Here is a 14,474-nt window from a genome sequence, read left to right on the forward strand (position 1 = left end):
ATGCAACCTGCATGCTCACTTGAGCATAGCTTAGCTAAGGTAAGGCGGTCGTACATAGAAGCGTCCTAGACAAACGTACGACTCTAATATTTTGCTTTTGGTGTTGATAACGGATGATTCTATTATTACCAGCCAGTACTTGTTGTTCCTTGTAGATCTCATACACATTCATCATGAGGCCTTACTTACCAAGAAGGACAGGCTTTGATTTCATGTTATAGCTAGCAAGAGGCTCTTCATGTGATGGCATATTAGTAAAACTTGTTTCTCATAGGAGACGGGCCATCCATAACCATTGGAATTGGATGATGATAAAGAGGATGGTGAAAGTGAAAACCAGGATTGTTGAGAAGGAACTGGCTTTAATTACATGCATGATTTAGTACCCCATTAATTGGTTGCATGATGTAATGAAATGAGCACTATATATTGCATTCCTCCAGACATGAAGAAGCTTGTGGGGGTGAGGGGTGGTAGATAGGGTAAAGAGTGGCACACACTTCTATGTATGAGTGAATAATGATGGTATGGTGTGGACGTGTTTTGGATTTACATTAGTAGTACTGCTGCAATAGGCATAGCAATAACATGCATTCATTATGTGGTCCTCGAAATGATGATAGCAAAGAAAAGAAGAGAATCATATGTTACATTATACATATAGTGCATGTTTTCTCAAGTTATTATGCATCAAAGTTGATGGAAGTCGCATGTTACTTGGTTTCTTACCAATTTTTATTTGGGAATTACAAAATTACATTTTTGTTTGTAATTAATTAATGCACCAAACGTTGTAATTTTCAAGTTTTAACTGCGGTATTGCTACCAAGAAATTATTGGTACACTGTGGTTATGTATTTTTATAATTAAAATAGAGATTTAAAAATAACTAAAATAAGAAACTTTGTTACTACGATGCGAGGGGGGAAAAAAAGATGTAATTGGAGTACAAAATAGCGAAGTAAATGATGAGAACTAATAGAGTACATATAATTGGAGTGGAGAATGAAATACAAGTTTTTTTCTTGTGCAAATGAGAAATTAAAATTGTCTTTTTTTGGGTTAGGAGAGTCTTCATTTTATTGGCAGCCTCAGATTTGCTGTAGAGGGTTCTCTCTCATCATGAATTCATGCTTGGATAGCCGACGTTTACCCGATTCTTTGGGGCCTCATGACGTGGACTAAGGAGTCCTATGTGGCTTACACCATCCGTGGACGCCACGTATAGGTCTTATTTTTTTTGGGTTTTGGAGTTTCCTTGTAGACGTGTGTGGTCTTCTTCTCAATTTTGGGCTACTTGGACCTCTTTAAACCAATTCATACTTTTGGTGGCATCATTGGCAATTGAAATTTATCCATATCTTCAACCCTCATGTGATGCTACACCTCCCCACTTTTTAGGATTCAGTTGGAGGCATCTCCCTGTAGGGAGGGCTCTTTTATCTATAGGCGGACAGTTATTTTATGGACGAGGGTGCATCCTGTCCAACTCCCTCTCCCTACGGACACCTCCTATCTAACACCTAGCACGCCACGATATTCTATCTACCTCCTTGAGGACACCTCGTGTCTGACACCCTAGGGTACACATTCTGCCTATCTCCTTGAGTGCACCTCGTGTCTGACTCCCATGGGAACCTCGACATCTCTTGCCTAACTCCATCAAGCAATAGTTGGACCCTAATTTGAATTATGTTTCTTCATCCCTTCAAGATTTTTTGGATGGTTTAGGCCTCTTGTAATCTTTTTAGCCGATTGGGACTTCTTTTAGAGTTGTTCATTTTATTTGACATAAAGTAGTAAGACATATAAGACAGGAGCTAGAGCTGGATGGCCGACAGACGTGATTTTGAAGACACGATAGGCAAGGGGAGGGAGAGGAGCCCTACATTACTATTAATATTAATATATTAATTAATACCACCCCCTCACATTTTTATCAACCTAAGTAGACGTTCACAACCCTAATAAAATCGATTTCCTTGGACCCACATGCCCATTTCATAATTTTAAAATATTGTTGAACCTTTACGTCAATATATATATATATATACTAGTGTGTTACTCGTGCTATGTACGCATTAATTTAATTACGGTTAAAATAATATTTTATAGTTATTTAAAAGTATTTGAAAATCAGTTTAAAAGCGAAATAGATGGTTAAGCAAATAAATTTACATAAATTAAATGAAAGATTATTAAAGAATTGTTTTAGGTACATTAGAAAACTAATAATATGTTTAATGTGTAACAGAAAAGTGCACCATATGTTGTTTACCCATAACACAATCATCATAGAATTTCAAATTCTCAACTTCATCACTTAGAATTCCTTCCCTTTTTAATAATTCAAGCCCCTTTTGGCTTATCTGACCAAATTTTTTGTTCCATAGAAAAGCTTTATCATATTTACTAACAGATGCAACAATAGAATCATATGTAACAGAACATAAATAAAGATTGCGTTTTTTTTCTGCACCTTTACCCCATCTACCTTCTAATCCTACTTCTTCCAGAGCAGCACACGAAATAAGATTATGACTAAGATCAGAAACGTACCTAACGTTTCTTAAGGTTAACTTATAACTTTATTTAAAATTTAGTGAAATGTCACCTAGACTTTTTATCTCACAACATTTTTCATTTTCCATAGAAGTAATTTGAGAACATTTCTTTAAAATGACTCATATGAAGTGCAGCCAGAGTCAATGAACTATACATATTTATTTACAGAATGTACAGAATTAACCTCACACACCACAAACACTTCACCAGAATCATCAGAAACATTGTTAACTTTTTCTTTTTCTTCATACTATCTTTCTCTATTTTCTCTTTTGGGTTTTCTACAGTCCTTAATATAATGTCCTTTAATACCACAGTTGTAACGTCTTTCCCTATCTTCTTTATATGAATTATCTCTAGTTTTAGATTTGCTTCTACTACCACTCCTACGTTTACTTCTACTTCTGTTTCTATTATTGTATCTAAAACTAGAGTTTCTAAATTTCGGTCTTCCCCTAACAAAATTTGACCTCATGTTGGTTTTGACTCGATCTATTTGTTTTTAAATCTATTTTCTTGCTTTTTAAATCATTTAGAACAGTTTCTAAGTTTACACTATCTCTACCATACTTTATCGCTGATTCAACATCGGAATAGATTTCAAGAATAGCATTTAACAAAATGATAGGTGAATTTTAATCTATGTTTTTATACCCGTAAGTTTTATATCTTATATTAACTTAGTAAAATCGTCTAGGTTTTTATCAATATTTTTAGACAAACCAAGTTTATATCTGAAAAATGTTTCTAACAAGAAAAGCTTACTAGGTAATGATGTTTTGATTCGTTTTCCTACATTCCTAATAACAGTATCAGACATATTTAAAATAATGAAAGAGTAGGCGTATTCTTCATTTTATAATATTTTTTCTTCTGAAACATTTCAGATACTTTCCATCTATTGCTTTCAAAAAATTTTGTTGGATAAGAATTCCTTTCATTTTTTGTTGCCAGATTGAAAAGTCCCTTTTAACATCAAAAAGTTGTAGGTTATAACCGGCCATTTAAAAGATTATAGCTTTAAAAAAAGTTTTTGGAAGTTATAAACACAATTTTCAGAAAAAAAAAAAAATTGCAGCAAATTTAGAGAATGACCTTTAACAAGATTTTAGACAAATTAAAAAAATGCAGGAGATTTCAATATTAGCTAGAAAATTATCTCAAACAAATTATAGGTCTCGATAGATAAAAATTGCAGTTCACAGTGGATCAAAGAATCACGACAGATTTCAGTAATAATTTTAAGAAAATTCTAGATCACAACAGATCGAAAGAGTAACAGAAATAACAGTAACAAACTCAGGTCACAACAGACAAAAATAACAATAATAAATTCAGATCACAACAGATCGAGAGAGTAACAGAAATAACCCACAGATTCGAGACCTTTCCAACCTAACTCCCAACTAGATACCCGATGACCTCAAGGGTCCGACCAGGTGCGATATTAGGGGGAAATATACCGCGGTTAAAGATCAGAAGTAATATGAATAATATGATAGTAAAATAATAATTTGCAGAAACTTAAGAGGAGGGGTTTAAAAGGGTTACCACCACCAAAGCGAGACGAGGATCAGAGACGAGGCTCTGATACCAATGTAGAGTGGAAATCACCAGAATAGCCTAACAAATTATTACAAAATTTGGAGTACGAAACTCCTTAACATTATTACAGACCAATATACAACTTGAATAATAATAATAAATAAAAGAAATAATAAAATAATCAGATCAACAGCATAAAGGATAACAGGCTCAAAGTAGCCAGATCCAATATCAAGATAAAGGAATGCGGTCACAAGGCACCGTTTCCACAATGAACTAGCCCACGGTAACTCCAACAACCAACAACCCGACCTCAATTCCGATCACTCAGATCTCAGTATTGCACGATCACAATGACCTCAACTCAAGTATTTCATAAAGAACTTTGGTGAATGATAAAGGAGATGAACAACTTAATTCGTATCTCAGCCGAGAGGGAGAGCCCCCTATTTAAAGGGGTGAAAACAGTGGTAGAGAAGGAAAGCCACGGTAGCTTTTCTAAAACCATTTGGTTGGTTTAGAAAAGTAGCCATGGCTGCCGGTGAAGAGAAAGAAACAGATCACAGAGAAGATTTGGAGAAGAGAGGATGTAGTCTGCACGGAAAAGAAGAAAAAAGTAACATGAGAGTTAGGGTTGTGATATAAGTAGTTAGATAGGTAGGGTTGGGTTATTGGGTCGGTAGTGGGCTGCCAAGTGGGTTGGATAAGTGGGCCTTTTAATTAAGTCATTGGGCCACAAATTATAACAGTTACAATTTTTTTAAAAGAGTTTTTTCTTAAAAAAGGTAGTATTTTTCACTAATCCAAACTATCTAATTTAGTATTAATGAGCATACATATAAGTTCACCATAGACTAAAGTAATCATAATTGTTGGTTCACTAATTCTATAAGTAAATAACTTTCTTTATCAATTATAGATTTGTCTTCTATTAGCGTAAATATAAACTATGAATTGTTACGTCAAAATTCATGTGCATTTTTTCTTATTCTTAAAGAATTTCATACTAACTAAACATTATTGTTATATCAAAATAATATTCCTATATGTTGAAGATGTTAAATTTACATGCATGCTTTATATAATTACATATATGATTACATATTTGTTTTATTTAAAATAAACAATTGATTATCAGACCATGATATTTATTAAGTATGTCTAATGTCTAAATAATTAACATTCAGTAATCATATAACATATAACATAATAAAATAATAAGATCAAAAAGCAGATATATTATTACGATAGCATGTGAAAAAGTGAGATTATTATCACTTGCATTTTTTTGTAATATTACGTACTTGGTTGAATTCTTTTTTTCTTTTTCCCCTTGGATTTTTGTGGATGCATTTGAATATCCTATTGACACATATATGAACTATGAAGAAAAATAAAAAATTAGTATAGATCAAGTTAAAGGAAAAACTTATATACCGGCTTGAGAATTGTTGATTTTAAATTTAGTTTGGTAGTTGAACTTTTTAAAAAAGAAGAAATCAGAATTTATGGTAAAATTAAACCAATCAATTAGATTCATGCAAAATTTGATGAATTTAGTTTCTTTTGTTTTCTGATATTTTTAAAACAAAGTCAATTATTATATTTTTAAAAAAAATATTACGGTTTTGAAAATACTCATTGAGCTAGAATAAAGATGATCACTGAAAATTTTATAAATTTCAAAAAGAAAATATTGATATATGTATATAAAATGAATTACATTGAAGCTATATATATATACATATAACGTATAATACCATTAATGCCTACTTAGTGGATAGAAAATTTTTACAATTAAGAAAATTAAAAATTCTAGAAAATTAGAATTGAGTCAAAATTGCTCAAATTTTGATCAAAACACTTCCTTCAAATATTATATATATATATAGTAGTAAATTAACCAAATGAGACCCTCTGTCTGTGTTTGTAGCCCCAAAAATCAAAATCCATTTCCACTGTAAGCGATCTCCTGTTGCTGTTAGTATGATTTCAACCCAAACCCATAGAATTGGCAACAATATGAACAGTAGCACTCCCAAATTATCCAAAAAAGAAAAACAGAGATAGAAAGGGAAGTCTTAAATTAATTAATGAAGGACCATTCATGTTACAGCCAAGACCTAATAATCTAATGGGTAGTTTGCAACAGGAAAAAGCCTCCATAATGTTCTCTCTGCTAACTTTATAATCTAAACTTAGAAACACCTCTACATCCTAATCTGTAAACCCAATCATACACATGTAATGGTCAGAGCTACACACACATTCACAAAGTTACAAACTTCTTCAAGAATTGGTTCCCGATAGAGATTCACATTTTGTTTGACGGCTGCAACCCTTCCTAGCTAGCTATTTGATTGCTCAAAAGGAACACGAACAAAGAGGCGTCCATGCAGGCTAACCACAGCAGAAGTCTGAAGTGGATCGATCCTTGCTGGTAGGCTGACTACCTGAGAACCGACCGAGTGGAATGTTTTTCTTAAACCTTTACTCATCAAACTAAACCCCTTTTACTCAACAAGACAAGAGGTGAGATGGCACAGAGAGAGATGCATATAGAGAGATGGAAGTATATTTAAGAAGAAAACTGAAATACCTAAAAGAAAAGTTACCAAAATGGCACATCCAAATACAGAGAGATATATTAAGCCTGTCTAAAAGCTTAGAAATGAGGGACCCTGCGTAACTAAGACCATATACATGCAGTGTTTAAGGCAAGGCAAGGCAAGGCAGTGGTGAGAATACCTTTTTGAATGGTGTAATCCCCCAGGGATTATCAACTTGCTCTGGCTGACCTGTAATGACCAAACGACCAGCAGGATCCGATTGAACTCGCACCTAAGCAACCAAGCACCGCATCAATGTCACATTGTCTTAATTTAGAATCTCACATGGAAAATAGGCAATTATATGATGCGCTATATACATGGGCTCTTAAGAAAGAATTCCACACTAAGTAAAATTCCTTATTAGTGTTCACCCATCAGGAAATATGACGAGAGCACAAGGAAACCACTTTAAGTGAACACGAAGAGGTAATCAGTAAACAGACAATGAATAATGGTATAATAAGCACCCATTAACTCTATCTCAACATGCTCCATCAGCAAATAATAATGTACAAGAACCCTACAATGTCCATTTAAAGGGAAAACTTGTAAATTTTTCCTAGAAATTCAAAACTGAATTAGAGTTGATCAGGACAACAATATTGATACAGTTATATACACCATAGTAGACAATGGTCACCTGACAAAATGATCGAAAACACAACTATCGACCACCAATTAGCTATTTGCTTTATTGTTAAAAGCAATGAAAAAAATAAAGGACCATTGTGCGACGAGAATGCAGACCTCTTCACGTAGAAGGCCCGGGACTAGGGCATAAACTTCAAAACAATCTTTCTGCAACATAAAACTAGTCAAGTTCAGTTCTATTTATGCATGTACTTGAATGAGTGAAGTGTGAAGAGAAAGGTGGAGGAATTTTGAGGCAAACGTACAGTTTGGCGTACATTGATCTTCACCCAGTCAGCTGGAGGCCCAACATCAACAACTGAAGTTACCAGTCTACCAATAAAATGGCAATTTGGAAAAAGTCAATAGCAACTAGGAAAAATGACACATTGTTACAAGCATAATAAATATTTAGGTAAACAAAATGCTGCTGAAAAGTATGTATAATTTCTGGAGGAATAAAGAAGTATTAATCTTCCCTACTCATTGACAGCTAACCAATCCTAGAATTCTATCATTTGCCGAGACAGTAGTTTCTTCACCATAACCCCATATATAGATCCAAATATCAATTAGCTTGGAATAGTATAAGTTTCTTGCCTGAAGTACCAGAGTCATCAGTATTACTATATAAGCACTAAATGAGAACTCAAGCAACGAACAATCATCTGTTTGCAAACAGATTGGTAGGACGCTTACAAACTTGCCAAACTAAGTAAGGCAATATAAAGTATTTGATAAGTATAGACCATAAATATGGGTGGCAATATGCTTAAGGATTCATGGATCAGATGCTACAAGAACCAGTGCGGATGATTATCAATAAAAGATATAGGCATCACAACCAGTGGAACAGAGTGATGGATGACATGAATAGAAAATGAACCTCATTAGAAGTCTAGAAATTAGTTTGGAATAGAAAATCATTTCACACACACATACTCATATCACAATAAATAAATACCAAAAGAAAATTTATATAAACAACCTCAAGATAAACCAAAACAAAAATATTGCCCAAGCACAAGGACTTGCCTCCTTGGCAGACCTTGTAACTTCAGTTGCATTTCAAGCATGTGGATTTGTTCAAGAGCTAAGAAGGTAAGGTGTAATTTTTAGATCAATACAAGAATTTGGATCAAATGCTCTCCAGACCCGGACCTATCAGAAAAAATGCATCTAGATGCAATCCAAAAAGGATATTAATGGTATGTTATTACTTGGAAATGAGACCTCAGCTATACTTCTTATGATATAATTTAAACAGTCAATGTCAATGTAGAAGAAGCTGAACTTACAGTCCGCAAAAAATGTAGACTAGCATAAACCAAAAGAAATGTAACCAATGCTTAACTGCTTAGATGTTTCGGTTCGAGCAGCCTTGGCCGAATGCTCCACTTCATTTGGTCTCTTCTGCTTGAGTGAGCCTGAATTGATAAATCAAATTCAGACTACACTAACACAAGTGGTACTAAGATATACAGTTCAGAGAGGTGAATTGAAAGAGGACCATACAGTTAAAAATTTTGGCAGAAACTAGCTTACCAATGGATTTGACATTTTTGTCACGCTTTGCCATATTGTTAAGATTCTTGTCCTATCAAAACATAATTGAAGAAAACAGAAACAGAATAAAACACTATACTGCATAATGCCCACAAAAGGCAGAAAAAGAGCTTTGAGATGTTACAGACCTTTATGACAGGATCACCAACCTCACCATAACCAAAAAGGCGTTGGACATGCCAACCTTGCATAGCACGAGCTGCAGCATCTCTTCTAGCCCTTCCCGATCCTGATCCTTGATAGCCATTTCCCTATGAAGTTGTTCGGCAAAAACCAAAATGTCTGTTGATCACTGAGGTTGATGTATATTATAGTTTCCAATAAGTATATTAACAACGAAACACACTGACATGAATATACAAATCACATACAATGACAAGGACAGATATACATGTGAAAGAAATAGCAATTCTGGGTATAGTAGCACATACAAGAAGGTGAGGAAGAGTAATGAACATTCAAGAGTCGAATTCCTTGCATACACTAGGTAAAGCCAATAAAATCCTGCCTACATGCTTCTATCAGCATTCAAAAAAATGAGAGGGATTAACGATAAGGTAGCATATAAGTATCATAACACTTAGCGGGATTAAGTTTTTAGAAAAATGAAAACTATCATAACACAAGGTTTACAGTTCAATTTTTCTAAACTATCATAATTATTTTGCAGAAAATTCATGCCTTGACAAAACCCAATATATGTACTAATAGATACACTGTATGGAGAAACATAAAGATTAGGGGGGAATTAAGTCAATTAAAAATTAAGTTCACAGCATAGAAACTCACCTCACTGTCCGCAGCAGAAGCTTCAGGGAGTGGTGCTACTGGGAGTTGAAGCTCGCCACTTTGTCTCTTATGCCGTTCATATTCTAGAAGAGACTGATGCAATATATAAGGAAACATTATCATTTAGGGATACAACCGTCAACCAACGAACACGGTATTCAGGTAAAGTTATCTTCACACCCAATTATTCAAACACATCGGAAAATGAACGAAGTAAAGTTATATTCAATTCAAACTGAAATGTTGCAAAGTAACACAATCTTTCATAGAGAAAAGCTGAATCAGGTCATGCGCAGAAGAATTCACCACAATTTAAATGATGCAAGCAGATATGACTGAGGTCTACAAAAAGTTAAGTTGCATCAGAATTTTTACCTTCTCATAAAAAATGCGGAATGTCCAAGAAACTGTTGTACAGGTCCTGCCCAAGAATAGACAAATCCATTCAATCAACTTTCAAAAGTTAATTCATTTTATTTTTCAAAAATCTATCTAGTTCTTGACAGATTGCAGGCTATACAAGTTTACTTATAAAATAAATGGAAATGAAGAAACAAAAATCTTCCAAAAGATTTTCTTTAACGGAAGCCAAGTAAAAATCTGATTAGTAGCTTTGAATACACTAAAGAACATGACAACCATTTAGTTACTCATCTACTAAACCTATTCCAAATAGGGCACGTATCACGATCATTTGATAACAAATGCTAGTTGTTTAGAAAATCAAAACAAGTTCAAAGAATTGCTAATTTGGAAAATAACTTCATAGGTTCAGTAATGCATCAGTAATCCCACGTCAATGTTGTTAAAAGATTAATATAAGAAAATATAAACAAACAAGAAAGAATGACAAAATATTTCCAGTAGAGCATACTTTGGTGGATGAAATGACTCTCCCACCTGCCGCCACAACTTGGATCCAGTTACCTATTTAGAGACCCACAAAAAAACAGCACAGAACATTATTATCCATCATTGTAAAACATTACTCTAATACTAGAATGTCAACGTGATTATAACTAATAGTTGATGCATGCACTTAAACCAAAAATATTTCAGCAATTTCAGTTTCAAGCTCTCAATAAGTAACATAACTTGAGAAAGCGGATAATAGATCCAGCATTAATACCTAAAACTGTACACAACACAAGCAAAGCATAGAGGTAACAACTGCAAAGTCAGCTACTTATACTGATTGTTCCTCAACTTAGAATCATACTAGCAAATTCCTACCTCATAGTTTCGTTGAGTTTGAAACACAGTTGCAAAAACCAAGCAGACTTCATATTAATTTTCTACAATCATAGCTTAGTCAAAATTATGTGCCCAAAAGTTCTCCTAGATATTGAGTAAGCTGAAAAAGTCAATAATATAGCTAAGACAAACATGAAAAGCCCGCAGCAAAGAACTACAAATTGTTGGCACCTATCTAACATATCCTTCCTGGCACAACAGCAGACAATTTTATCACAATATGATTTATTGACAGTTTAACCGCCCATATTTATTTTACACTTCTAACAGAATTTTCATGAAGCCCCCCTCCTCAAGGTCCGAATGGCAGACAATGAGCTAGAGTGAACAAAATTTTTTCCTTTGCTGTCACTTAAAACCACTTGGTTGTTACCATAGGTGTTCTCGAGTGTACAGGGAAGAGAAAAAGGTCAAAGTTCCTTAAAAGCTATACTCTTCATGTGAACTTAAATCAGCACAAATATAGAGAAACTATTTCCTTGCTGAAAAATTGGTTCCAAGCATCATAACCAAGAAGCATGCCAATTCATTTACAGATCATGTGCGTACTCTTGTGACTCATGAAAGTATGTCTGGTCAAATAATCATTTATATAAATATATACCAATACTAGTACCTAGATAGGCACATGCATCAGAATCTTATTCCTTTAATGGCAAGATATAATACATGGAGTAAAGAGTACAGAACATTAAAACAATATTGGAATCATTTTGACATACATACCCTGTCATAGCCTCCCAATCTAATCACAGCTCTCCATAACCTAGAAACCAATAAGGTAGACAAATAAATTGTCACCAAGAACAAAGAAATTAAAAAAAAAAATGACTGCACGGCACACTTACTTCAGGCAATTTAGTGGCTGCCCATAAAATTTTGGTGGTTTAAAATCCATTGCCTTCCCATGATAAAAACTTTCAAGTTCCTTCATGAAAGCTGCTTGATCTTCTGGTGTTCCGTCATCACCTTCTGCCGTCTAACAATGAAGAAGAACAATTAGTACTGGAATTTTGTGATGGCATCCACATATAATTACAGTGATGCTATATTTTCTGTACTAGTTCACTACCAGAGGTAGTGATGCTTGAGTAAAAACAGCCTTGACAGTTTCTCCACTATGCTCTCCAGCCTTTGCAGGTGAATATCTGACAAGGGAATTAGGTGTAGCAGCTTCATGCTGGTCTGGAAGTGAAGAATCACTGGCTTCATGTTTGGTTGCAATTTGAACAGTCATGAAATGCACATTAGTTACAGAGCTGGCACGATCGGTCTGTTCTTTTGGTTCGTCGTTAGCTGCTTTATCCGTATTTGTATCAGCTGCATCTTCCATTTCTCTGCCATCTCCCTGCTGAACCTCATCTACTGCAGGATTCTGATTCTGAGGGGCTTCATCTGAAGATAATTCAGTTGTAAATTCCCCATTTTCCCTAGGATCACCACCAGTCTCAGCATTTTCTGAAGTTATTTCTCCCCTTGCGACTTGTTCAACACAATCTCCATCCCCCCTCCCAGTATCTTTGGGCTTTTCCACTGTAGCACCTCCACAGGGATTTCCCTCCATCACATTTTCAACAGGATTACCACCATCCACACCGTCCTTGGAGGAGTTCTCTTCTATCACCCCTCCACTAGCATTCTGTTCCACCACTTCATTTTTGGCATCATTTTGTTGGTCCACGATACTTCTAGCAGCAGTTTGCTCTTCAACATTGTCATTGGAACTGCTTCCCTCTTCATTCTTACTTTCGATATCAATTTTTTCCTCTGTCAATCCCTGAACATTCATTGGCTCGTTGGTCTGGCTTTCAGGATTAGTTTGATCTTCCATATGACTCTTTACAGTGGTGCTGTCTTCTGCTTCATCATTTGCCAATTTATTTAGGTTGTCAACCCCGTTTTCACTTTTATTAGCATCCTCTGAAACAGTAACTGCAGAGGGCAAGTTTTCTCCTTCGTTCCCAATCTTGGCCACAGGCACTTTATTTTCTGGCTCTTCAATACTACTTCCGGAATCATGATCCTGCTTTCCTTTATCCTCCATTTCAACATCAATTATACCCATTTTTTATATCTATTCAAGACAATACATTGCGTCCATCAGGCATTTTAAGACAGATACTTATATTAATGAAGAATAAGGAAAGAAACAGAAACCCACGAGCAAAGTTAGGAAATAAAACCTAAGCACCCATTCATTACAGAACAAACACAAAACCCATTGATTTTATCCTCGACCACAATCATAAGAATTTTAAACCCTAACCCCGTCCAAAAAAAACTCTCAACTTTTCTTGCATGAAAAAGAACCTCACAAACAATTCAGTGAACCAACCCGAAAAACATTGTCAGGAAGAAACCGAAAGATATTCCGTTGGATTCAAACACAAAAATCACATGCAGCATGAAATTTGAAACACATGCTTACCATGCTAGCGAATAAACGAAAAACTTGCCTGTAACAACACGCAGCGACGGAGCGGTTGGGTAGAGTTTGCAAGGCTGGTTCACTCAAATCCAGGGTTGGGCTTATTTTCCCGTCAGTTAAGAGCAAAATGAGGAGGCAAAACGTGAGAGAGTGAGCAATGTATAATTCCAGTCCAAAATTTGGTTAAGGGTCAAAAAGATATTGGAAGAAAACAAAATTGAGGAAAGCTTCGTTTATAGGGTACGCAATGAGTATATGTGTTTAACTGGGATATGGCGAAAAGGGTTTGGGCAAGAAGTAGAGAGAGAAAGCACCTTCAAACGCCGGGGAGAGAGAGACAGAGAGCGAGCACGGCAGAGAGAGAGAGAGGCCCTGCTTCTGCGGTTGCTGAGTTCAAAACATGGATGTAACAACACCTGGATATAGGAATTACAAATTTCCCAATTCTCCTTTTTACCCCTCTCAAATTTCACCCCCCTCTCATGGACCTGTACAGTTATTATATATATTTACTGCTGTTATTTTCTACACCTCCACACTCTACACCCATATAATATGATATGATGATGATGATGATGATTTTGTGGATTGAATAAATATTTATTTTCTTATGTGGATTTATTGCTATTTAATTAAGAATTTATTACTATTATCCTTACAAGATTGTTGATAAATATTGGCAAGTCATGTGAATCTTTTTACTTTCTTTTTATTTTCGGATTACGATTATATTAAATGTTCGTATAATATAAAAATAAATTCTTTCAATCTTCTCGAAATCATATGTTCTTTATTCTGAGATAATACTTTTAAAAAAAAAACAAAGAGTATTATGATGCCGAGGACTTTTTTATTCCGTTCATATCCGCTGCTTTTACACCATTTTACTTAATTTACCAAATAGAAAATAAAATTTTACTTTCGATTGTTTTCTTGGTGTTTTATTTAAAAAAATAAGCAAATAAAGTGTTGCCCGTTGAAAATGGTCAATAGAGTAGCTAGAAACATTTATTTCGTGGTGTCGTTTTGCAATAATGTTATGATAATCCAAAATGATTTACTAAGATTTGTTATATCTATTTATT

The 14,474-nt window shown here is 34.7% G+C and overlaps 1 protein-coding gene across 1 annotated transcript; it reads right to left on the reverse strand.

Moving 5' to 3' along the window:
* Positions 1–6,177: 6,177 nt before the first annotated feature.
* Positions 6,178–13,797, reverse strand: LOC105178268 (uncharacterized). The gene is made up of 14 exons (XM_011101718.3): positions 13,418–13,797; positions 12,034–13,035; positions 11,810–11,940; positions 11,688–11,727; positions 10,582–10,634; positions 10,083–10,128; positions 9,708–9,800; positions 9,047–9,169; positions 8,898–8,949; positions 8,707–8,779; positions 7,619–7,685; positions 7,470–7,520; positions 6,859–6,951; positions 6,178–6,563 (listed from the first exon to the last, which is right to left on the reverse strand). The coding sequence occupies exons 2-14, from the start codon at positions 13,024–13,026 to the stop codon at positions 6,459–6,461; spliced, it is 1,920 nt and encodes a 639-aa protein (XP_011100020.2). The 5' UTR covers positions 13,027–13,035; positions 13,418–13,797; the 3' UTR covers positions 6,178–6,458.
* Positions 13,798–14,474: the final 677 nt, after the last annotated feature.

Source organism: Sesamum indicum, linkage group LG2, assembly GCF_026168435.1.
Source record: "Sesamum indicum cultivar Baizhima isolate 11 linkage group LG2, ASM2616843v1, whole genome shotgun sequence".
Classification (NCBI taxonomy): Eukaryota; Viridiplantae; Streptophyta; class Magnoliopsida; order Lamiales; family Pedaliaceae; genus Sesamum; species Sesamum indicum.

What these genes read in the sequence shown, in the direction of transcription:
- LOC105178268 (XM_011101718.3), bottom strand. Translation starts at nt 13,026, where the DNA reads ATGGGTATAATTGATGTTGAAATGGAGGATAAAGGAAAGCAGGATCAT. An exon ending in CTTCTGCTGCGGACAGTGAG is followed by an intron (nt 9,170 to 9,707) that starts GTGAGTTTCTAT and finishes ACAACTTCATAG; the next exon opens with GGAAATGGCTATCAAGGATC. An exon ending in CAAAAATGTCAAATCCATTG is followed by an intron (nt 8,780 to 8,897) that starts GTAAGCTAGTTT and finishes TTATCAATTCAG; the next exon opens with GCTCACTCAAGCAGAAGAGA.